General features: G+C 42.7%; 1 protein-coding gene across 2 annotated transcripts in view; it reads left to right on the forward strand.

The window, feature by feature from the left end:
• Positions 1–1,935: 1,935 nt before the first annotated feature.
• SRGAP1 (SLIT-ROBO Rho GTPase activating protein 1) overlaps positions 1,936–26,235 on the forward strand; it is a gene marked incomplete at its 5' end in the record, with an annotated part of 134,730 nt that continues 110,430 nt past the window's right edge. For both annotated transcript variants that reach the window (XM_084206340.1, XM_084206341.1), the window contains one exon: positions 1,936–2,002. In XM_084206340.1, coding sequence (XP_084062466.1) covers positions 1,936–2,002 — 67 coding nt within the window. The remainder of the gene's footprint in view (positions 2,003–26,235) is intronic.

Consider the following 26,235-nt stretch of genomic DNA (forward strand, 5'->3'; position numbering starts at 1 on the left):
CACATTCTTTGTTCATCACAAGGCAGCAGTGTCCATCATTCTGCTTTTTCAATGTTGGGGTGGGGTTTTTTTTTTTTGTGGGTTTTTTTTTTTTTCAGAAAGCTCTTCTCTGACAAAAGCAAAGTTTCAGAGCAGCCAGGGGAAAAAGAAAAATGGGTTGTTCAAACTGAGCCACACCTGAGCCCTTGTGCATCCCCAATCTTGCAGCCGGGGGACCTTGGAGAAGCGTGGCTACCAGCTCTGTGAACCACTGTGCTTGACTGCTGGCAGGCATGGTCTCACTGCACCTGCGGAACTGGCAGCCAGCTCTCATCCTCCACAGTCTCCAAGGGCTGAACTAAGTTCCAGCTCTTCAGGCAGAGGAGGCTGTCCACACCGCAACTGGAGGCATCCCAGACCAAGGGTAGGCCAGGGTCACTTATGCCCTTTCGACAACTTTCCCCATGCTCCAAATTTCAGCTATTCCTGCCCTTCTGGATGATCTTCTTCCCATTTTCCCACCTCCAGCTTTTCGGGGAGGGCTGTGCACCACTGCTTGCTGGGCTGGAATCCATCCTTCTAAGGCTGACATTGAACATGACTGTCAGACATCAGGGCCAGCCCGGATGTGTGCCACGCACAGCAGCTCAAGGGAGCATTTTGAGCGGCCTCCCGCCCAGCTTTGCTTGTTTCCTGCAGGAGACGTGGGGAATGCCCCACACAGGTGCTCCTGCCCCCAAGAACAAGCTGCATCCTCAGGGGAGCGCGGAGCGGACAAGTGCGGTGGAAGCAAGACCGGCCGTGCTGAGGGTGCAGCTCTTCCCTTGCGTGCTGCCAAGCTCTGGCCCCCTGGGTCCGAGCCCCCACGCACACCGGTGCAGCCGTGCCCTGTCTTCGGAGACACTGGGGAGGCACATGGAGTCCCAATAGGCCTCTGGTCCCCTCCGGTCTCCTCTCCCCGGGCGGCTCGGCGCTGACGGTAGCACGGGGCTTAAACTTTCCCCGCCGGATTAAGGGCCTTCTGTAACCGTACCGCGGCCTCACACCCCTGTCCCCCGAGAGCATCCAGCCACCATGTGCTCGATGGGGGCGGCGGGGCGGGGGTCTCTTACCCCCGCCCGAACCCGAGCCCGAGTTCACCAGGCCTGCTGGGCCTCCGGCTAGGGCTGGCCGGGCAAGCGGGCACTGCACCCACGAGTACGGCCCCGGGCCGTGAGCGGCTGCCGGCGGGGCGATGGGGAAGCGGAGCGGGCGGACAAGGCGAGCGAGGACCGGAGGCGGGCAGGCAGGCAGGCAGGCAGGAAGGGAGGAGACAGCGGCGGGAGGGCGGGGAGAAGTTTAATCCCGGAGACACCTCTCCAGGGCGTGGCGGGGGAGCCGCCCCGAGCCGGCGACTGCTTGCCCCGCGAGGTTGGGACATGCGCCGCGGCGCTGCCGCCCGGGGTTAGTCACGGCGGGGCGCCGGCCCCGAGTTCTCAGCCAGGCGAGCGCGGCGGCAGCAGTGGCCAGTGTCTCTGGCGTACGGACCGAGCGCGGCCGCCTGCCTCCCGCCAACCGCTCTCTCCCTGCTTCCCTTCCCCTCTCCCGGGTGCGTGCGGACAGATAACAATGGTGGGGCGCAGCCGCCGGGCCCCCGCCCTCGCCTAGTGGAAGCGAGTGCCCCGCGGCCGCTGCTCCGCCGCCCCGCCCTGCGGCGGCCCCGGGCCGCGGACCGCGTTGCTGCCGGCGGCGGTGCCGGGAGGCGATGGTGCCTGCGCCGGGGTTAGTCTGATCGCCGCTCCCCGCCTCGCCGCCTCCGGTGCCGGCGGCGCTCCCGCGGGGCCAGCGCCCGCCGCCTCCCCGGCTCGCTCGGGCTTGCGGCCGCCTGACACAACTTGGGAGCTCCTCCAGATAAACAAAAATAATTAGTGATAATAATTTAGAACAAGGCGGAGAAGCAGAAGAAGCGAGTGGATAATGTCAACCCCGAGCAGATTCAAAAAGGACAAAGAGATTATAGCGGAGTATGAAAGTCAAGTGAAAGGTAAGCGCGGGGAGGCAGCGGGAAAACCGCCGCGGGGGCCGGGCGTCCTGCCGGCCCCTTTCCCCGGCTGCCGGCCGAGCTGCCACGGCCGGCGGGGCGGCCCGTCCCAGTTGCCCGAACTTCGGGGCGGGAGGGAGAGTGGCGAAAGGGCGGCGGAGGCTTTCTCCCCCGCCGCGCTCCGAGCGGCGCCGGTGGGTCCGAGGGGCCGGGCCGGACGGCAGCTGCGGCGGCTCTTCCACAACCCGGCCCCGGCCGAACACCTTCCCTTCCTCCACTGGCTTCGGTAACGCCCGGAGCGGGGGGAGGGAAGGGGAAAGGGAGGACAAAAAAAAAAAAAGCGTGTCAATTACTGGGACGAGAGACAATGCTAAGCCATACCCCTTTCTTGAGGCACATGGCTGGTGTCTCCCACCCTCGCCTCAGGGCTGTAGTTTCTGTGCTGGGCTGTAGAAGATGGCTAATAAAGAATTACCCTTGACTATTGAATGAGCCCATTCAGCCATCCAGGAAGTATTTCAGCCTCGCATCGCCCGGCTGTATCGCATCCAACTATTGTGCCAAGGACAGCGCCGACAGATCCTGGCTTGAGCCACCGGCGCTTCCAGACCCTCGAGTTTCCTCGCCTAGCGTTTTCCTTCTGGCAGTGTCTTGGGTGGAACAGAGATTGGGAAAGTAGCGACATGGCAGTGGGGTGTGGGTCTCTTGGTGCGCATTCTTCTGGGCGCTGTCGGGGAAAATATTGCATAATATGTAAATTGTAATAAATCCAGGGATCGATGTGAACGTGAAACACGGCATTTAAAAAGCTATGCAACATCTGGACTCTGCTTTTTAAAATGATGCTGGTGTGCCTTCATATAGTTAGGGTGTTCCCTCCTTGATGCTGCCCACAGTGTGATGCACAGAGATGGAGCAGGTCCTCATGCAAGTCCATGGGCTTCAGGAACAGCCTTCCTGCTTCACGCAGGCATGGGCTGGGGACCGTCTATATGAGGCATCTGGAACAGGGTGGGAGGGACCACTCCTCAGCTGTTGAAAGATTTATTGACTTTGTGTACTTGCCCAATATATTTCCCTCCCACTTGATCAAATGACATCAATTTTTCAAGGCAATGCTTGTCGTTTTGTTGGGGTTTTTGCTCTTCAAAGTAAAGAGATAGTTTTTGAGTTATTTTCTTCTTAAGCTTAACTTTTTGTGAAAAATACTTGTCATTATCAAAAGTCATTTTGCGTCCAAGAAAGGATCTAAGCTTAAAATAAGGGATCTGCCAAATAGATGGGTAGTGAGGGGTCTGAGCTGGCAGGTGGGCCGCACTTCAAGTGTCCATCTGACATGGGCAGGGCCGAGACAGTTCTCACATAGCTGGTGTATTCGCTGCCATTGAGCCCTTAAAGGATTGGCGCTTTTTCCTCTCTGTGGACACGTTGCAGATTTATCTTGGTCACTGAGCATAAAAAATGTTCGAGATCTTAAGCTCATTGCACAGTGTGCAGACTGTTCTTTGCCTCCTCCTAACTTGATTGTTAAAGGCTCAGCCTTTATTATCTGCAGCTAGTTGCTATATATGCCAGTCTTTTCTTTTGAATAATGAAGAAAAAATGCCATGCCCTTCAGCTACATCTATTGTATCATTTCAAAGGACGCTAAAGACGAAGGCATGAAGTTCTGTTGATGACCTGGCTGTCCTTTGGTGTCATGGTTCTCCATCACAATTGCAGAGGGAGATGGCATTTGTAAATATAGCTTAATAGGAATTTTAACTTGCTTTGCTTCTTTGTGGTGGTCTGGGGTGTGTGCAGTCTGGTCCCACCCTACTGTCTTGCTGGAATTGTTGATCAGCAGCTGTTTGAAAAGGTATGCTAGGCTAGATGCTTTTTCTTTAACCAGCATCACTACAGTTGTATTTCAGATGTCAAGAACTGTCTGTGCTAAGATATAATTCTGCTTGACACCAGCTGTGATAGTATAAAAAAGCAGTGATACTACTGTGTGGTATCTTAAAAATCTTTTTTGATATTGAGGGTTCAAGGCCTAAGAAATCAGCCCCAATTAGCCAGCAAGATAGCTTTAAGGGAATGTAAATTCAGGAAAGTCAGGTCCCTATATACTGCTTGGAATTTCTTATATTAGGTTAGGAGAAAGGGTGTGGCCAAATTGCTTTTGCTGCCTGTGATTTCTGGTGTTTGCAATGGCTAGCTGATTTCTCACTGCTGATGTGTTTAGTGCTGAAGGATGTGGACAGCTGGGCAGCAGACTGGCCCTTTGAGGTCCTCTGGACAGGCGTGTGCACCGGAGTGCAGCAGCACGAATCTCCCGTACCTTGTGGTGAGATTGCATTGAGCCCAGCTTGCTGAGCATCAGCGTCAGTGCTTCAGAAACCATGCCGCTGGCCGCTGGTGGGTGCAGTTGGAAATCCTGCCCTAAGATGTCTGAATATTAGTACTGAAGGAAGAGGGGCCTGCAGTGTACATGCCCTGTAGGGTATGTATATGGTGCCATATTTGGAAACGAGGATTTGGTAGTGCCATTCTTCACATAGCTTTTCTACTCCTAACTCCTCAAATAGGAAGCAGTAACAGATGTTAATTGTCGTGCCTGGTTCCTGGGTGGTGTAAACTGGCATCTTCTCCTTGGATTTTTAGCAGTGCCACTAGATTGTCTATTGCTTTAGTAGAGGTCATGCAGGAGCAGCAGAAGGTTTGTAAATGTTACCTGTTTGTCAAGCTGAAGTAAACAAGATACTTCTGACTTGTTGGGCAGAGTATTTTATTGCACCTTTTTTTGCACCATCCTTGTTCTTCAGTCTACCTTCCATCAAGAGCTGTCCCAGTTGAATCAATAAGGTAAGTGTGTTCACTTCCCTGCACATTGTATAGAAAACAGAAGAATATTTCTTATGGATGTTTTAATACTGAAGTTAGATCTGTCTAGATGTATATATATCGGTATCTATGTAGCTGGATACCTCTACGTCATTTTGGGGGATGTAAAAATATTATGATGGCATGGGTACCTTACTTTGTAGACATAAAGGCACCTGGAAAGTAACATAACATAATAAAAAAAATATTCCTGGTCATCTGCAGTATAAGTTGTGTCTGTGTTCTTCCAAAGAATGTGGTAATTTTATTTGCACTTCCTAGTCATTGGAGGTAGTTTTACCAACCTTGAAGCTGGAGCTAGAAAATGGAAGGAATACTTTCTAGATGAGCAGTAGACTGGTGGTATAGTTATGAGCCAAGTATTAACTTTCTGCTTTTTGACCCTATTAAATTTGTAGTCAGCATGCCTTAACTCAAGGCTCGGTTGACTATAGTAGCCTATCTTACATTTTGTATTCTGAGGACCAGTGCTCCTTGGTACTGCTGATAATGTCAAGTAGTGTCTATTGATAAAGTTACTGAGCAATTCACACTAGTGAAGAAATACTAGAGCATCCTCTGATGTCTGTGAGTGGGTGTCTTGAGTATGGTAAAAGGTGAGCTGGTAAGATCTTGAATAACTGGCTCCCTTCAGAAATTCATCCTTCAGAAAACGAAGTCTCTCGGAGGAGCAAGAGGATTAGGGATATACTGCTCCAGAGCTTTTCGATCATTCATGTTAAACTGGCATGTTTGCCTTCTTAGGACTTGTAACTGGCCTTCCATGGACAGGAGAAATGTGCTTTGACTAGGTAAGCTTTGTACTGACTAATTATCAGGCCTGTCTCTTCAGAGAGATCCTCCCTATGGTGTGTACTGTTTAGAATCATTGCAGTTTAAATCTCAGCCTTCTTACACAACTGCATCTCCAACTGAAATGGGCTGAGGGAAGAGCTGCTTAGATCCCTCCTTTTTTCCATCTAAATTTTTCAGTTGGAATTGACCTAGTGGAAATGCAAGCCCAAAAGCAGTTTGCAGAGGAAGACACTTCCCCAAGATCAATATTTGCATGGCCTTCTTCAGAACAAAATACTCCTGTTTTTCATCAGAAAGAACTTGGTAACAGTCTGTATTACGTTGCCTAACTAATTTTTATGGAAAGTGAAAATTCTGAATTGTAAAGCTGAATTGTAACTTCACATTAAAACTGCAACAGAAGCCTCTCTGAGAAAAGACAAAGTTCTGAAGTACAAATTGGGCTGTTGTTTTAGTAAACTGATAGCTATTTTGAATAAAGTCTTTGTAATGAAACATTTGGTACCTTGGATGATGCCAGAATTCTTGAGGTTTATAAAAAAAAAATCTGATGAATAGATGCCAGTTTTCAAAGTTCAAGTTTATCAAGTGTGGTTTAGCAGAAATTTTTCTGGTCAAAGAACTTCACCACACACAGGACTTTGTCTGATACAGAAAGGATATTGTTCTCCATGCTGTTTTCCAGTTGGAGTTAGGTTGTCTCATGAGGTTCCTTATCTTTTCCCCCACCATTTTCTCCAAGCTCCCTGATACTTCCTTTCAGAGTACAAACACCAGTTGTCCAGGTAAATGTTAATGAGTTTGTAGTTGCAGCTGAAAGGGATATCTGCAAATTAAGACAGTTCAGTCATAAACTGAACTGGTTTTGGTTGGTTTTGGGTTTGGTTGGTTTTGGGTTTTGTCTTGTTCTGGGGGGGGGGGGGGGGGGGGGGGGTTGGTTTTTTTTTTAGTTAACCAACATATTCAGTATTCTTACACTTCCACAGCTTTCTTGGAATGAAAATTAAGGAACTTGGTTTATTACTATGCTGTTTACCAAAGTATTTGGGTTATGGGGGAGCCCTACAAAATGACGACTTCCCAAAGGTCATGACTCAGGAACTTCAGAGATTTTGGCTTCTTAGTCTTTCTATATAATTAAAGAAACCCCACCTTTTCTTATGCCTTTTTGAAAATATGATGAAGAGTCAGGAATGTACACTTTTTTTTTCCTGGTTTGACCACACACTGTAGCTGCTGTGTTCCAGCAGCACAGTGAAACTACATTATTTTAGTTGAATTTAAAGGTGAATAAAGTCTTGATTACTATAGCATACATTAAAAAGTTAGGTAGTGAATGGATTGTCTGAACAGTGTTTCTTTTTTGCAGTATGGCACTCATAATGCATATTTGATGCATATGTTTTGTAGATAACACATTCTTGTTAGTCTCTAGCATGAAGTTTTAACTTGCCTCTGTCTCTGAAGCAGTTTGGAATTTTTTTATGATCACTTCTTTGGGGCTTTTTTTTTTTTTTCTTTTCCAAGCATATTTTCTATGCAGTTTTGCTGTTGCAGTGCAATGCTCTAAATCATGCTAAGATCACTTAATTTCCTTCCATTATCTTTTATTGGTCACTTTTTTATGAACTGGAGTTCTAGTTGCTAATAAAATTAAACATAGCTTTGAAGTGGCTGCAGTAAGACAGAATGGGATCCACAGTAAGAATGGGATATGAATTTCTTAACATTTTCTGCCTCAAACTTCGCCTGTGTTAGGTTTTGCCTTTTGTTAAAACTGGACTCCTTGTCAGTCAGAGGTGATGGATGGTAGTGCTGGAAGAAAGTGGGTCAGTGCTGTTGAGATTGGATAAGAAATCCGCTCCTGAGCATTACACAGCCTGTTAGAAATCACTGACCATGACTTGACAGTGCAGCGTGTCTCATCTCTGCTTTGGACAGGGATGGACACGGGGGAGAGCAAAAATGGAGCCAGGCAGGTGTCAATGCAAGTTCCTGTGTTATTTGTTCTTCCTTTTACCTTTTTTTTCCCAACCCTTCCTACATCTACCTCTTATGCTATCCCACATCTAACCTTTCTGGTCTCCCTAGTGGAAATCGCTGCTACCTTAACTTGTATTAATCCCTATTAGAGTTTAATCTACTCTTACTGCTCGGCTTTCACAGGGCAAAGTAGGCTTTGGAGTGTGGGGGTTTGTTTGTGTGTGAACGATTAGGCTAAATGTGCAGCAGGGCTGCTGCCGCCTCTGCTTCCTGCAGGGTTTAGTCTTAGGCAGCGTTTCCTCTGTGAGTGCTTCTCCCAGCTCGCCATGTACGGACCGACCCTTCCAGGGACCTGCCCCGTACTCTGCTGTGAGCTGTGTGGGCTGATGTGATCAAGTGCTGGCCATCTCTGGGACAAGGCTGGCTGACCTTGGGCTCTGCTGGTCAGTCTGGGAGCGGCGAGTCATGAATGGCCTCTTGTTCCTGAAGTTATTTCATCTTTTCTGTCCCCACTTTATGTCTCTTGGGCGCTGTGCCACACACCCTGAGGTTCAGGAGATTGTGGGAGTATGTGTGTAGGTACATACATATGGATGTGAAAGCGGAACAGCTGAAAATTGGAGGCAGTGGTTGAAGGTACAATGACTGGCATCGCTGCTTGTGTGCCAGTAACAGGGATGAGGCTGGTGGGCTCTGCAGTAGCAGATACTTGGAATGAAGCACAGAAGGCCATTGCTGAGAGCATGGGTCCATGTCTTGAGTAAGAGACAGAGCTGTCTGCACAGGAAGACTGCTTGCTGTGTATCTTTTACATTACGAAGGCTATATCTGGCACCAAAAGTAAAGGAGTTGGTTATCACTGCTTTTTCCTTTGTTTCCAAGACTTAAACAACTGCAGGCTGTTCTGGCAGTTTGTGTGGTGGCTTGGTCCTGTGGGAGTGCTCTAGGACAAACAATTCACTTTGATCTGTTGTAATGGAGCCATAATCCTGAGGCACTACTTCCTCCGGAATCTTCTGTTTTCTCCTACTTCTGGAAGTCATCTTCTTGTAGACATTGAAGTGTGTCACAAGTGAGTTACAGCCACCTGGTAAGCTGAAGGTGTGTTACCTATGCTCTGCCCACTAAGCCATCTTGTCCAGGCAAAGCACTCATATTCTCGAGCCATTTTTAGTTAATTTCAGTTTTGTAACTGATCAAGGAAGATCTCTTTAAGAACTCCTTCCCTTTCATTTTTTCTCTTCTGTCACTATTTCTCAGGCATATACCTGTATGAATTTCAAGATGCAATATTCAGTCTTGCATTGTACCACCTTCTGGAAACCTGAATTTTACCTGGAGGTGACTGATAAGTCCTGAGATTGAGATGTAATGTCATTATGAAAAATGAAGAGCATTTTGGAAATAACCTCAAGCAAATCTAATGTCCTGTTTTCTGTATGTGGGCATGGCTGTGACTTCATATTATTCTTCTATCTTCTCTGGAAGGCGTAAATACTTGGTTTAGTTCATACTTGGCCCAATAAAATAATCCCAGTTTTAGATGCATGTTAATGAGGTAGATGTTGCAGGTAGGAAGGGAAAACCCACTAAATGCTCTAAGAAAATGTTGTGGAGAAAATGTATGCTTTATGATTTGACTCTTTAACAATCATATCTGTGTATCTGTGAAATAAACTTAAGATGGTCTGTGTTATTTACTCCAAATTCTGTCCATTCCGGGACAGTGCTGCTGATCTGTCTTTAATGAAGTCTCTCCTAAGGTACATGGGTTCTTTATCTGTGTTTACCTTGATCATAGCATCTGGGGGGGGTTCTTTTAATTAAGGTCATGAGAAGGAAAAAACTTTTTCTTTGTCTATTTTTCTCAAAAAGGATTCAGTAGAACTTGCTTAGAAGTGTGATCATTAGTTAGAATATTCCTGTTAACTTTGTTTGGTATCTATTATTGACCAATAAAACATGCTTTAGTTTCAGTTACAGCCTCCTGAGACTTTCCTTTATAGATGCAGAAGTGCTGGCAAGCAGGCAAGGGAGTTGTATTAGCATATTAACCAAAACATTCTTGAAATATACTAGACCTAAGTGGGTTTTTTTATTGCAAAATAGAAGTTACAAAAAGTATAATTAGAACACTTACGGTGCAGTATTTCTTGTTAGCTATATTGGGAATAAAAAGCAAATGCAGCTGGTTTACCGGATGATGACTTCCAGGAAGTAACGATTGTAACCCTTTACATAATTAGCTGTTGTGGGAAACAAAACTGACTAGAGATTCATGTAAACGATCCAGACTCCTTAACTGACTCAGTGCTTACTCATCCGAATTACTCTGCATGTAAAATCTTCTAGCAGTTTGTTGGTGCTGGCTTTTGTGGGGAGTCTTTGAGATGCTGCATGTTTCTTCCAGGGTGTCACAAACGGAGTGGTGCACACTTTTGGATTTGCTCAGTGTGTAAAACTAAATAAGGAGACAGGCTGATCCCCTTTCAGTTTGCAGTGTACGTTCTTTCATGTGGGAAAAGAAAGCAGTCTCTGCTGTTTTAGCCAGTTCTAGAGTATCTGCTTCCTGAAAATCAGAGTAGTCTGTTCATGTTTACAAAGTATAGAGTACACCAGAAGTCTAATAAGATTCAGTGATAGCTCTTGTATGACTCTGTTCTTTCGACAACGTGTCTTTTTTCAAACCTTGCTGTTCACTGCTTTTCCCCTCTGATTCTTTTTTAAGCAGAGAGAGGATAAACAATCTAAAGCATCAGGTCAGAGGCAAGATAAAATAAATGTTCATTCAGTACCAAGACGAGCAGGCATCTCAACTGAAACTTTCTAACTCAACAATTAGGTTAGTTTTACACAATAATGAAGAAATTGAAATGATTGCAAGTTACTTAATTGAATTTTTAAAATATAGATCAGGATGATATGTTATTCTGCTTGTGCTACTAAAACTAAGAAAAAACACCCCAAAAAAGGGGTGCTGGCTTTTGTCATATGCTTCAATAATGGTCTCTGTGACTAGTTGCTATGATTAAGTTGCTAGGCATAAAGTTAATTTTATTTCTTTGAGAGTGTTTCTGCAAGCATTCAAAAGGCATGCTAAGAAGAAAAACTTCTTAAACCTTATCATAGGATTCTTACTACACCAAGGTTGCTATAAGTGGTTAGACAGCACAGCAAGCTCTACCACTTGCAAATCACTGATTTGCCAATGAGTAGAAATGAAAGTGTATAAGCTCTTGTCCATAGGTGCCTTGTGTATTTTGCAAATTGGTGTCTGCATTCTTGACTTAAATAATACTATTTTCTTGAGGAACCAGCTGTGTAGCAGAAAGCTAGCTTTTATGTGTGTTGGCATATGGATAACTAGTATGTTTAAGAACTTGACAACTATACTGTGCTTGCTGCCTAGCAGACTACTTGAGGTTAAGACCAGTGTAAGAAGGTTCTTTGTGTTATGTACGTTTTTGGGGACTGTCTTTATTTGTACCTTCCTAATTTCCAAGTAACAGTGCATAAAATTAGTGAGATTCTTAATGTAATGACAGAAAATAGAATCCAAGTGTTAATCTGCTCAGATACTTCAGCATTAAAATCACAACCGTGTGCAGAGTTGGAGAAGATTACCCTGTGCAGAAGAGATGAGGGAGCTGAGTGCAGGTAGCAAGTCCCCACCTGCTGGGTGCTCCTCTCCTCCCAGGGTGCTGTGGAGGAGCCTGGTGGCAGCAAGCACTGTCATGCATGCCCAGCATCACTTCTTCCCCGGCAGCCTGTGATGAGCAGTCTATTGCATCTGCAGCCGAGCTCATCGGATTATTGTGGACTGTATTGTAATCCTATAATTGCCAGCCACTTTTGATGCCATGGTATTGTAGTTGTGGGTCAAATTCTGTGCTTCATAAGCAATATTTTACCTGTGGGATGGTGCAATAGACTATACCTTGTGAACTTGATCGTGTGGCCTTAATGAGAAAAAAAAGCCTCACCACTCTTACAGTAAAGATTTTCCTCCTTATATCTAATCTAAAGCTACTTTCTTTCAGTTCAATGCCATTACCCATTCTTCTGTGACTACATACCTTTGTAAAAATTCTCTATCCAGCTCTCTTGTTCCCTTTAGGTACTGGAAGGCTTCTCTGAGGTTTCCCCTGAGCCTTCTCTTCTTCAGGCTGAACAGCACCAATTCTCTCAGCCTGTCCTCATAGGAGAGGTATTCCAGATCCCTGATCATATTCAGAGCCCTGCTCTGGACTTGCTCCAGCAGGTCCCCACACTTCTTCTGTTGGTGGCCCCAGAGCAGGATGCAGCCCTCCTGGTGAGGTCTCACTAGAGCAGAGGGGAAGCATCATCTCCCTTGGCTCACTGGCCATGTTCCTTTTGACACAGCCCAGGATGTGTTTGGTGTTTTGGGCTGCAAACACACATTGCCAGACCATGATTATCTTCCTGTCAACCAGTGTGCCCAAGTCCTTCTCAGGGTTGCTCTCAGTTCGTTTTCTGCTCAACCTGTATTTGTCCTTGTGATTATTATCCTGACCTACATGCAAGACCTTACACTTGGCCTTGTGCAAACTTCATGAGGTTTGCAGGGGCCCAGCTTTCAGGCTTATCTAGGTGCCTCTAGATGCCATCACTTCCACCATGTCGACCATACCACACAGCTTGGTGTCATTCGCAAACTTGCTGAGAGTGCGTTCAATCCCATTTTCTGTGTCACCAGTAAAGATGCCAAAAAGCTCTGGTCCCAGTAGAAACCCCTGAGGAGCACCACTCAACACCGCTGATTGCTGTTTGGGTGTCGAGCTGTTGGCTGCAACTCTTTGAGTGAGACTATCCAGCCAATTCTTTATTGACCAAGTGGTCCATCTGTCAGATCCATGTGGCTCCAGGTTAGAGACAAGGATGTCACGTGGGATAGCGTCAAGTGCTTTACACAAGCCAGGGTACATGACATATTACTTTCCCCTTATCCTCTAGTGCTGTAACCCGCATTCTAGAAGATCACCAAGTTTCTCAGGCACAGTTTGCCCTTATAAAGTCATATTCACCTGACGCAGTATTTTCCACTTGCCTTAGCATAGCTTCAGGGAGGGTCTACTGCATGATCTGGCTAAGCACTGAGGAGAGACTCACATTTCTGGGAAACCTGTCTGGACGACGATAATGTTGAGCAAGAAGAATGCTCTTTTACATACCAAAGGGGAAAAAAATCAATGTAAATAAGAGCCAAAGTGTAATTCCTCTAATATATATTCCCTGAGAAGCCAACTGGTGGGTTGCTGGTGAGAGGATATGGATGTTAAGAGGAATTGTTCAATGAGATTGCAAGCAAATGCCTTGACAGTGCCCTGCTTGGTGGTTCAATATTGTTGTCTCTGTGTTGTCTCTGGTGGTTCCAAGATGGCCTCTGTAATTGTAGGTGGGCAGGCTGCTGGAGTCTCTGCTCAGGCCTAAGAGGACAGACTGTCAGGCTACAGTAGCAGTTTCTCAGTCTTCCAGGGGGGCTCAAAGAGGCTTAGGGTGTAAAATACCCCATGGGATGAAATTCATAAAAGAGCTCTAGCTTGTGTTTGCTTTTCAGATGCCACATTCAGTTTGGTTGCTGCCTTGCTTCTGGGGTGTTGGTATGTTTGTGTGACTGCACATACTGGCCTACATGTTTATTCTGTAGTATAGTTTGAAATGCAACATCTCTTATATTTATAGACCAGAAACTGCCTTGCCTGCAGCTGGCAGGGACAAAGTGCCAGCCTCATCCATGCTGATGTCATCTGAGTTGCCACCAGAGTAGACCTAAAAATGTTGCTTTTTCTGCTGAGCCATGTGAGAATATGTATGAAATTGTGGTGTCAGGAATCTGATCAGTGCATCCTTCCTAGGGATCAGAACATTTGCATGAGGACTTCAGTTCCATATTTTGCTGCCTTTATCTAATGCAAAACTGAGTCTTGAGTACAGATATCCCACCTTGCAAATGATTGCTCTGAGAACTAAAGAACTGAGTATTCTTGGACAAGTCTCCCTGGTTTCTTGTTTGTTGAAGCTCTCAAGCTCTTACCCAGACTTAATGAATATTTAATTATTTACAGGGTGATTATGAATCCATTGCCTGGTAGTTAGAGCAGGCACCAGAGAGATAGGGTTCTCTATGAATTCCAGCAAGAGTGTGTTCCTGCTCTGCTTTTTTATAGAAATGGAAAAGGAGGAGGACTGTAGGATTGAGATAATTATGTGACCATTCTAAATTAAGAATACTTACTTTATTAATCTGGAGGGAGTAGTGTTCAGAGGCTACCTTATTTATTTATCACAGTATACAGAAAAAACCACAGCTTTTTCCTTTGTAATGGTTTTAAATCTTAAAGCCCTTAGAGGATTTGCACCAATTTTTGTTAGCTTGTCTCTAGTTTTGCAGATAATCTGTGAAAGAACTGTTTGCTCAGAGTTATTTTAAAGGTTCACAGATGAATGTCTGTTTGCTTGAACCTTTGCTTTCTGCAGCACTCCTGCCATACAGCAGTCAGTCCTGCGTCCCATGGCAATTCTGGTCTCCAGCTGCCAGAGTTGCAGATTCACAAACAGCTTTTTTTTTTTTTTTTTTCAGCCACCAGAAGCTTAGTCAGCAAATATTCCTGATTTATTTTATATCTGTGAAGAGTAGGGTTTGGGGTTTTTGTTTTGTGTGGGGTTTTGCTCTTTTTTTTTTTTTGGGGGGGGGGGGGTGGTTTGAGGGAAGAAAAATTACTTCAGCTGATGTTTAAGGAGGAAAGAAGGGCAGTTTGGTCTGCAAATATTACCAAGGAAAACCTGCAGGTGTTAGTCAAATAACAGTGAATGTTTTGGGGTTTAGTGACTAGAGATGAATGATTACTGTGCATTAATATAGCTGTAAGGAGGAAAAATGAAGAACTCTTTATCAGTCATGACAGCTGATCAGATTATTTCCTTTGCAGAGCTGTTTTAAAAGGCAGCAGACATCCTCCAAGAAGCCAAGCTACTTGTTACTGATTTGGGGCTTTACTTTGGTGTATTAATGAGGTTGTTCTTTACTTCTACTGCTGTAGCTATATGTGGTGAGGTCAGGTTGTTTGAACAGCCGTATGGAAAGTGTCATAGCTGAGAGTCAGTCAAGAAGATGGAAATATCTGAATTCTTTTTCCACTTAATTTAAAAGCAGATTTAAGACGACCCTCCAGGTATGCTTCTGAACTTGTGCACTGGCGTGTTTTGCATTGGAAAGGACAATTTGCTCTTAGTTCTGTTCTGCACTCCATTCAGTTATCTGATAATTTATGTAATTATTCTTGTGATGATTTTTAATTGTAATTGACTGTTTGGTTAACTGAATAGCTAATGCATCATGAATCAGTAGCACTTCCTACTGAATAAGAGTATGCTTATAAGTGTATTGAAGATACTGTAAATAAGAAGATAGCATATATGTGAAGACTTAATAGAAATTTTAGTTCCCTAAGTATTTACATGTAATCTGTTGGTTTTTTAGTTGTAATATCTGATTTGGAAAGCACATGCTGTTTATATGATGTGGCATTGTTTGTGTTAAGATATTTGGAAATAGATTTAATTTAATTCTGTCTCTGGAATTACTTTTTTTCTCAGTTTGTTAGCTATCAGTAGTGTGGGAGATCATGGGATTAGCTATGATCACTGAAAACTCCATCTTATGTGTAGGTTTGTAACAAGATGCTCTGGAAAAGAGCTTCTCGGGTTACAGCTTAAACCTGTGTGTAGTGCAGTGGGGATTCAGACCTGTTACTAGGATCATGCAGGCCATTATTCCTATTACAGTATGATTATAACCTTGGAATTACCCCTTTGAATCTCCTCTGAAGAGTCTGTGACTTTGGGAAGACGTACCTCTTGTGTAGCTCTTGTGCAAACAAACCTGACCTAGTGAAAAAAACAAAAGCTTTCAGCCTCTCCTACATCAGGGTTAAGACTCTTCTCTAACTTAAGCACGAGTATTTAATTTAAAGTGAGGAGATACCTTAATTCCAGGTGGCTGAACAGACTGACAAGAGTCTCCCTAACTATAGAGAAGGTAGCTGTACTTGAATCAGAAATGGAGTACCAAGTTCCTTGTTCACAGCATTAAATGAGTATTGATGAAACAAACTGGTGTTTCTGTTCAGGAATTTATTTTTCCTATAATGGGTAATATTTTTGCCCAGGTCTGGTATTTAGGTGGCTTCCTAAGCAATGAGGTGTGCTTTGCTGAAGCAGCGCTGCACGTGGATGGTGTGGAGCTGGCGCTGGTAGGTGCTGAGGAAACTTCTCAGCTGTGTAACAACACGTCAGTGCTTTCTACTGTGCCTTGGCTACAGGAAGAGCTCGAGACCCATTGCAGTAAAATTTCAGTCAGTTAATGGGATAGGCTTTGAATGCATTCAGTGCACTGAATAGTTGCTAACTAACGCAGGGTTGGAGGGATGAATGAAGTGGTACTGCTTTTACAAGCAAAATAGTTGCTATGTGTCCCGTTAGGACATCATTGCTTACTTCACACACATCAGTTTGTTGACCTGACTAGAGCTCTTAACCTTCCTAGGGCTACTAATCTCCATAATGTCAGAAGAATTTGGCTTAATTTTGGCATGGGAATGTGCCAGACAAATCCAACTATGAGTCATCATTTTTGTAGTAGGACATTCAAACTTAGTCCCACAGTCAATGTGTCTGGCTGATACTTGGCTGAGAACTTGCAGGATCCAATCCATGCTTTTGGAATCCTGACTTCTTAAGTGTAGGAGAGACTGTTCTGAAACAAAGGAAATGTAATGCAGAATATACTGAAGCAAAGCAGTAACTGTCACTTGAATCAGATGCGATTCATAAAATAAAATTAGCGTAGGTTGTAGATGGGATTATGCATACATTACAGAATGTTTCAGTAGTACTCAAGATGCCTTGTGAAAATGGTAGCAGTGATGTTTTCGAGTTACTGACTGTTACTTCCTTATTTGCAAATGGCTAAACTAAAGCATGGCACAATAAAATAAAATCACTCCTAAAATTTATTGGAGGCACTGAATTGTGGAGGTAATGGAGAATGATGTGAATGTCACTTTCATGTCTGCACTATAAAATGCAAAAGCACAAACATAGTAACCACAAGGCTCTTTTTGATGTTTTAATCTTTTAAACCTTTGAAATGGTGGTGTGCTTGAAAGGGCTTCTAAATCCATTGGTTAGTCTGTGCTGTCTCGTATTGTGTTCAAAATCATAACAGATAAAGGAAGAGTGATCAGAAAGCTTAATGCAGTCAGAGCATCACGACCTGTTATGTAAAGCAACATTTGGCAGGGCCTTCCCAGCTGCTGTAAATGAATGTTAACAGCATTTTATCATCTGCTTTCACTGTCTTTATTACATAATCTGAATATTTATGACCCTATTAATATGTTTAGCCTTGAAATTGCAATATTGAAGGAATGAAGGTTCCATAGAATATTGAACAACAAGAATGATTTTATTTTTTGCCTCATGAACAAAAGTTTTGTTAATATTAAAAAGCTTTGAGTTCATATTTCAGATAAGCTCTCTGAATTTCTTTACAGGTATATATTGTTTATTCCCTAAATGATGTATTTCTCTGAACATAGTCATAAGAAAAGTGAGTTGGTGATAGAATTGGATTGCTGACCATGATGGGTCTGTATGTATATGAAATACAGAGCACTAACAAGAAAGTGATGACTTATGTTGCCTGTAATGCAAGTCCTTGAAAGCGTTGTGATGATACTCTGTGGCTTGAACAAGCATAGCCAACCTAGACCAGATCCAGGCTATCAGAATCACTTTTGTCAGAGAGCTGCTCCAGGTGGGATTCTGGGGCAAACTGGGCCTAGTTATCACTACAAGGGTTTTGGGTGGGTGGGTTTATTTTTGTTGGTTGGTTGGGGTTTTTTTTAATAACCAAAATCTTACTTTCTACTGCACTTCCTCACAAACATACATGCCCTCCCTCTGTTGTGACTAACTATCCTGTTGTCTTCTGACCTGAAATGAATATCACATAATTAGGGGGTGTGTGTGCCACATTACATAACTGGGGACTGTTGTAGATGCTGTCCCACTACTGAATGCACACTTGCCTGTATCACGATTGTTCCTGAAATTACTTATAGGAGGGTAATATGCTTGGTCAGAAGATGAATGAGGAGCTGTAAATCATTTCCCTTGGGAGCCTCTTGGGTTATATTATGTCGCCAAACAGAACTGAACATCACCATTTCAATAGTCATCTGCGAATTTCTAACAAGATGGTGTGTTCAGCAAGTGGCTCTCACTGATGGAGTTTACAAGTGACATTGGTATTGTGATTCTTTACCATCCTGCAGGCTAAATAGCTCAGTTAGCTGCAGGCTTATATTTGCAGATTGTGTACAGTCATCCAAAGTGGAAAACAAAATTTTGCATCTGAGTGAAATTAAGTTCTTGGTCACTTTTACCTTTAAGTGCAAAATCTATAGCCTGTGTGAAAGCTGCTGTCCTAAATGTCTTCCTACTGATTGCCAGGGTTAGAGTTGGAGAGATGCAGGTGTTTGTGGAGGTAGGTCCCTTTTGTTTCTAAAGGTCTCATGGGTGTTGTGCAAATCCTGTGGTGTGTTGTAACACTACATCTAACTCTGAGCAACTCTGACTGTACTTCCACCCTCTCCACAGTCAAACCTCATGAACTGGTACAGGAGGCAGCTGCACATGACTGTAAGTCTACAAATTCGTAAAAATGTAAAGATCAGTTGTTACAGGGTATGAAGTGTTAGAGTCAGGAAGTAAGTTTAGATTAACACATATTTTTTGACAGTATTTTATCCCCAAGCAAGGTTGGTATAGTTACTGGAGAACTCCAAATGGACTCTCTTCCCTTGTGGGGATTAGAGATTTAAATATGTATTGTTCTTCTGGGCAATAGTATTGAGCAGTCAAGTAAGGTTCATAATAGAACAAGGAAGCCTTTAATTAGGACAGGAGTTTCAATTGCATTCTTTTTTGCTTTGTGTAAGAAAAGCTTGCATTAAATCAGATAAATAAAACAATGGAGGGGTGAAGGAAGTTTGGAAGAAGCACATCTATTTGCAAAGTTAAGTGCTGAGTTTGCAATAAACCAGTAGTTTTTATTTGGGAAACTTTTAAAATATGATTTGCCTTTTCCCAATCCCTGAGCATCTGAGTCAAGATATTTTAAGGAGATGTTTTTCAGGTTATTCAGTGGTTTGGGGATTTCTTGCTGTCTTTGTTTTTTTCAGGAGATATCTTTTCCAGGAGATATCTTTATTGCAATGTAAATTTAATACCAATGTTTACATGGTTCTAACATGTTGCATTAGGTTGGTACATGCGTTGTAATTGCATTCTTCCCTTACTCAACTTTGTACTTACTTTGTGTGACCTAAATACAATGCAGTATTTCCTTTAAGCATAAAGAATGATAATGAATCTTTTCTGGTATGTTCTGGGGTGTACATTGCTTTGTATTGTTGAGGTCTTGAAGTCAGTAACCTTTTCTACAGCCTCAGCAAGTTGCCAGTGTGTAATAAATTATAAAACTGGCAATTTTAGGGAATAATACCTAGTAGCTTCAAGGGTTCCTTAATTTGTTTCTGAACAAATTACCTCTGGCAAAAAAAAAAAAAAAAAAAAACAAAAAACAAAAAACCCAAACTACTCTCCTCTGTCCATCAGACACTGGTAAGAGGAAGCCTAGCAGGTTTAAAGCTTTCTTTTGCACTGGTTTATTTAGTGTTTACTGGCTTATTATGCACAATGAGGCAATGGAATAATCTGTTTTAAATTAGTTTTTTCAAGGAAAAGCTCAAGAAGGTGGTGAATTTGGTCATCTGTGTTATACCTGTCCTCTGCAGTTTAAATGCCAAATCCAGCAGTGACAAAGGACTGCTGTTGTCTGGGAAATGATTGATTCTGCTCCTTGATTGGATAGAAGAGCTCTCAGACATGGCACAAGGTAGTCCATTTCCCTCATACCTATATCTTTGGTTATTTTACAGCCTTCTGCTCAGTCCTATCAGGAGAACACTTTTTAGAGCAAAATCCACGTCCCTTTAAAGGACCTAACCAAATTGCTAAATTCTGAAGAAAGCAGCTGCTGACTTCATTGGGCTCTGGGAAAAAAAGGGCAAACCCCTTTATGTTAAATAACTGTTGTGATCTTCTTTGCTCAAAATTTTATTTTGTGGAATGCTCTAGAAAAATTTTAGTTTTACTTAATTTTCACCTAGTTTTTAGTTTTCTGAAATTTCACCTAGTTTTACTGGTGAGTGGTAAACTCCACTTTAAGTGCAGAACAGCATCTCAGTTATGGAGGTGCAAAGAGTACTTCATAGCAGCAGTATACTTCAAACTTACTGAAATCTCCTGCCCGTACCCTCATCTTGCATCCCCTTTAGTGCATCCCATATGAGTAATTTATTTGCCAAAGAAAGCTATTGTACTCTCTCCCCTTGGAACAACCTCAACTGGCGTTTGGGATTCTTTACCAGGAAGGAGGGACACGGACATTGTGTTGCATTTATAGAATGTGCTACTAAATGGCTCTTCCTGTTGCCTGACTTGATCATGACTGGTTCCTATTTGTCAGGATCAGTACAGTAATTTTATGTAAGGGAGGTATTAGTAATCTGAGTGAAAATTCAAAATGGTCTTCTATTCCCCTGAACATCAGATAGTGCATGTTACCTCTTGTTCTTTCAATGGGCATTGCTGAGAAGAGTCTGGCTCTATCTTCTCTCTTCCTTCCCCCTGTTCCCCATTAAATATTTTTATTCATTGTTAAGATCCACCTTGAATCTTTTCTTCTTCAGGATGAAAATTGCTCTAATGTTTTAATCATTTTTGTGTTTTTTTGCTGAACTCACTCAAGTACTCCCATTGGGACAGCCCAGATCTGGACCTGCAATTCAGATGAGATCTTAACAGTTTTGAGAAGAGACAAAAAATAATCTTCCTCTACCTGCTGGCAATGCCTTCCTAGTGCAACCTAGGAGGCTACTGGCTTTCTTTGCCACAAGGACACATTGTGGTCTCATGTTAACTTGGTGTCCATTAAGACATTTTTTGTCAAGCTGTTTCCAGCCTGTACTGTGTACTGGTGCCTGCAGGTGCAGAACTTTGAACTTCCCTTTGGTAAATGTTATGAGGTTCACATCTGTCAATTTCTCCAGCCTATTGAGGTCCTTTTAAATTGAAGTTGATTCCACCATATGCTGTATCAACTTGCTCTTCTCAATTTTTTATTATTTGTAGGCTTGTTGAGGATGTCCTCTGACCAATCTTCTAGGTCATTAATGAAGATGTTGAAAGAGTAGCGGCCCCAGTATCAGCCCCTGGGAGTATGCCACTAATGACTGGCTGCCAGCTGGACTTCATGTTGCTGATTGTAAATCTTTGAGATTGACAGTTCAGTCAACTTTCAGTCCACCCCAGTGTTTGTTCCTCTAGCTCATATCAGTTTTTCTATAAGGATATTGTAGGGGGACAGTGTTGAAAGCCTTACTAAAATCAATATTCTGTGTTATTCTCTCCTCTGCCAGGGGAATCATCTAATTGTAGAAGGTTATCAGGTTAGTCAGTCCTGATTTTCTTTAATAATTGCATACTGACTACTTGAAATCACCATCTTGTCCTTAAAATGTTTGGAAAGTATTTCCAGAATTACTTTCTCTTTCACCTTCCCTGGGGTCCTGGTGAAATTGGCTGAACTTTAGTTCCTGGATCTTTTTTCTTTTCTCTCTTGTGTGTAAGAATTGCCTTTGCTTTTCTTTTGTCCTGATAAACCTTTCCCAGTAGTTACAACCTTGTGAAGATATTCCAGAATTGCCTTGTAATGGCATTAACCAGCTCTCAGCATTCATGGATGTGTTGCATCAGTTCTAGTGGACTTAAGTATGTCCAATTTGTGTTTGCTAGACTAATTCACTGGTACCAAAGATCAGTCATGCTTGCTCCTGACTTTCCATAGGTTTCAGGAACCTGAGAATGCTAAAGCCAAATCTTTGCCACTCAAGTCCAAAGTGAAGGTGCCATTGAACATCTCTGCATTTTCTCTGTCCTTAGTCACCATGTTCTCTGCTCCATTCAGCAGTGGTGCCACATTTTTCCCCTATGTTCTTTTTGTTGTTGATATACTTGCAGAAGCCCTTCTTGTTGTCCTTCATGTCCTTATTGCCAGATGCAATATCAGACAGGATTTGGCTTTCCTAATTTTCTCCTTGCATTCTTGGATAGTGTCCTTGTATTCTTCTTGAGCTGCCTATCCCTGGCACTTCCTCTCATATGCCTCCTTCTTATATTTGAGTTTTATAAAGAGCTTCTTGTTCATCTGTTTAGCCTTCCTGCCACTCTTGCTTGATGTTCTGCTTACGTGGGCAGACCATTCTTGAACTTGGAGGAGGTGATCCTTGAAAACCAGCCAGTTGTCCTGCTGATAGCAAGTGCCTGAACAGACCAGAGTCTGCACTTCTGAGGTCCAGGGCTGTTGTCCTGCTATTAGTTTTGTTCCTTCCTCATACCATCCTGAATTCCATCGTCTCATGGTCATTGCAGCCATGACTGCTCCAGCCTTCACATTCCTGGCCATTTTTTTCTGATTTGTAAGTATGAGATTGAATAGAGCATCTTCCCATATTGTTTCCCTAGTGTCAGGAGGCTATTATCAGGGGGCTCCAGAGACCTCCTGGATTGCTTGTGCTTGCCCTTCCAGCAAGATGTTGTTTATAAAACTTCCTGTGACTGCTCTTTAAGCAATGTGTGCAGCTTAGGAGCTTTTGTTTATTTGGTTGTTTTTCCTTAACTCCAATATAAATCAGTTTCTCACCTTGATCCAAATGAGACAGATCACATGATGAGGTTGTATCAGCAGTGAATGTGTACTTGTGATGGATAGATTTCTGGAGCTTATTGACAAAATTTCATACGACTTAGATTACATAATTAAATCAACCAGGAAAATATGAGTATATAGCTATTAAAGCTAGGTACTGCACTGATACTATGGGTCTTTGTGAATTAACTTTTTGGTTAAGCAGTAACTTTATAAACTTTTTAAACCAATCTTGCACTGAGTAATTTTAGAATAAATTCTGTAGAGTGGATTTAGTATGAGAATGTCCTAGGTTTGTCACACAAGCTGACTATAATATTTGCAAGAAACAACCAAAAAAAAAAAAAAAAAAGAGGCACATCTTCCATTTTAATTGAGCCCTTGAAATTTGTGCCTACAAACCAAATGAAAACTGAAACTAGATGTCTTGTCAGCAAATTGCAAGCTATCAGTCACGGCTATAGATGAAAGTTAGCACGACCTACATCTGTCGTGTTGATACAATGGTGCTGGCATTACAGTTTCATTGTTTAGGTTCAGGGTCAAGCCTGTTGAGACCTCTTTTTATTCAGCTTTGAATGTATCCATTTTCATTAAGTTTTTCAAAGCTGTATGAAAGACTCAGCAGGGCAAGATGTGGCGATGCTGAACCTACGTTAGTCTTGCAGCTATCAAACTGTCTCCTAGTCACAGATGGTCACTGCGATTGTCCACACCAATCTACCGCCAGAGCTGCTATTGAAGGGGCACAAAACTGATGGTACAAAGGGACGCCTTTTTTCCCGCCAATAAATGAAGCTAGTGTTGCTGTGAGCTGGCATTGTTGGAGGTTTTGTACAGGAGAAGAATGGTTGTTGACAAACCAGTTTCCATGCTGAAAAATGCTACTCTTATTCCTAACCTTAGAGATCTTTCCTTGGTTGAGTAACTGCTAGTAGCAGAGTGGTATTTTGCAAACTATTTTCATTGATTCTTTGGTCGATGGTTGTACTGGGAAGTCTAATACTGACAGCAGTAAATGTGAACTTCCTAAAGTAGACATGTTTCTGTTTCTGGTTTGTAACTCCGTTAGAAGAAAATCTCTTTGACTGTACACTGTTAAAAACATCAGAGGCCTTAATTGCTGCATTTCTGTTTACTCCTCAAATGTTAGTGTCCTTATATACATTGAAGGAGCTTGGACAGTTGTCTCTAGGTTAACCAAGTACCAAATATCTTGCTTCTCATGCTATCAAAATGGATAGTTTTGGAGTTGGTAAATAAATCTTACAATCTTCCATTGGCAGTGTAAATGTGCTTTTTGTTTTGTTTGTCTTTAAACAGATCTGCTTTTCCCATTTTTGTACTACCATTTTTCAAGTACTTTTCTTCCTTTCGGGTGGAGTGAAAGCCTCTGTACAATGACCTGCCTATTTGTTAAAAGACTGAAGAAAGTTTTTGTGAGATTAAAATAGTTCTTGCCTGAAAGAACAATAAAAAGCAATAAAGCTGATTCCTATTGTATGGGATCCTTTGTGGCCTCTGATAGATCCTTTTACCAATGGTGAAGGAACGTTTAAAATTCAAGTGACCACAGGGATGAAATGGATGCTTCCTGGGGGGAAGTACCAAGCTTCTGTGTAGACCAGTTGAATGATTCACCCCATAACAAAGTACAAAGTAATAACCAAGTACTGTTTAGAAATCGTACTTTATTATAGTATGGGGATTTTGGGGTGGTTTATTTCACTGAAGCTGTCCATCGGTTAGCCTTCTGTGCTACAGTGGAGTTTTTTATCCTGCTGAGGCCCTGAGTAATTTCTGAGTTGCCTTTTGCCCTTGGAATTTCATAGCCCTCTGAGTACGTGAATGTTAGTTTGTTTGTTTTGTTTCTTCATCTGGCTGTCAGTCTGTAGCTACATGAAAGGTCTTAGGTGTAAGTTACAGAAGAGTACATTTCTACATCTGAGAGGTAGGGAAGCTGGTAATGTACTTAAATTTGCTGTCACGAGAATGAAATACTTCTTTGCCAAAGATGGAACTGAAATAAAAGGAATATTTTTCCATAAAATGATAATCACTTGCAGAGGGATGGATTTGACAGTCACAGAAGGAAACTTCCAACTTCCTTCTGGCTTGGTAATTCTGTTAACAAGGGAATCTAATGAATGAGACTTTCTGCCAGGAAAGTGATGAATATTGATGAATTTCAGATTTTGCAAGAACTGAAATGAATTTGACACAAACCTAAAGCTGAATCACTTTGTAACCAGTGGTTCTTAACGACTTCAGTCAATGTGTCCTTGCTTCTGTGACCATGTTTTCTGCTGCCTTGCTTGGTCTCAGATCTTGTATTATTTTCCCATTTCTGCCATACAGTATACTACATGAAAATAAATTCTTAAACAAAGCCTTGGGCAAAAACAGTCGGCCTCTCCAGCCCGTGGACTGTGGAGTTCTGAGGAATGGGAGCAGGGAGTGGTGGGGGTGATACGGGATTATGTGATCCCATGGCCTGGCCACTCCAATGCAAGGTGGAACCAGCCAAGCTGCTTCAGCAGTCTCTGTGCCAGCCAGTCCTGGCACCTCCTGCACCTACATGATATGCAGAAGGGCTTTTCTGACTGTGGTTAGTTCTGGGACCCTACCAACTATGGACAAACAACACGTCAGTGAGCTGGTCAGGTTTAATTTATTACCAGTTTGAGTAATACTGAAAAAGAACTGGTTTGGATTTTCCATAGTCACTGTCAGAACAGAAATAGCCCTTCATCGTCCCTTTTCAGCTTCAGTTTAACTTCACATCCAGAAAAATCAAGATCTTGCCCTGTCAAATGCACTGGAGTCAAGCAGAGGATCTTAAAGACAGGTCCATCAGTTGTGCCAACACAAGTCCTTGCCATGCTTCATTTCAAGATGTTGTTTTCTGGCTTTGCACACAGAGTCAGATTTCTAAGAATAAAGGTAGAGAGAAAAAATGTGAAGCGCAGTGTGCTCTGCTGAAGCAGTAGTTCCTGGTACAGGTGGACCAGTTGGACCTTCTTAGTCTGGTTTCCAGTGCAGCTGTAAGTTAGATGGAGCAGCAAATCCCTATGATCTGTTAAAAGACCAAAGGGGTCAGGTGTTGTTTGGGGGATGGTGTTTTCTTTTTAGCCTTACATTGCAGTTAAAGGAAGATCTAGCCTGTTAGCTATCCCACAGGTGTTAAGGTATTAAATAAATTTTACTGACTGTATAGGTTATATTGAGGTTTAAGATAATAGCAATATCCTGGAAAGAAAAGGAGAGGATTAAGGTTTGGATGCTTGAGGAAAACTCTTCCTCCTTTGTGAGGAATTACTACTCTGCACTTCAGGGAAAAGCAAGTGTTTACACTGCAAAATTAAGCACATTTACATTGTCCCAGTGTCACAGAAATATTGTACCAATTATCTACTTAAATGCTAAAAAACACTTGGTTTGTACTTCCTTGCTAGTGGTTTAAAATGTTACTTTCTTATCTGATGCCATTTCTTTCAGAAAATACTTGTAAAATCAAGTAAGCGATTCCACACATAGCAGACTCTACTGTAACTATTTTGTAGATTGTAAAATTGTTTTTAGGTGTTCATGAACCCCAGAACAGTATAGGATTTTTTACCTTACCTGATGATATGGCTGAAAGCACATGCATGACCTTTAGAGAGGTATCAAGTTTTGACAGAAATAAAACATGTAGCAAGTTTTCTATTTGCTG

The sequence above is a fragment of the Fringilla coelebs genome, assembly GCF_963513975.1.
Source record: "Fringilla coelebs genome assembly, chromosome: 5".
NCBI classification, from domain to species: Eukaryota; Metazoa; Chordata; class Aves; order Passeriformes; family Fringillidae; genus Fringilla; species Fringilla coelebs.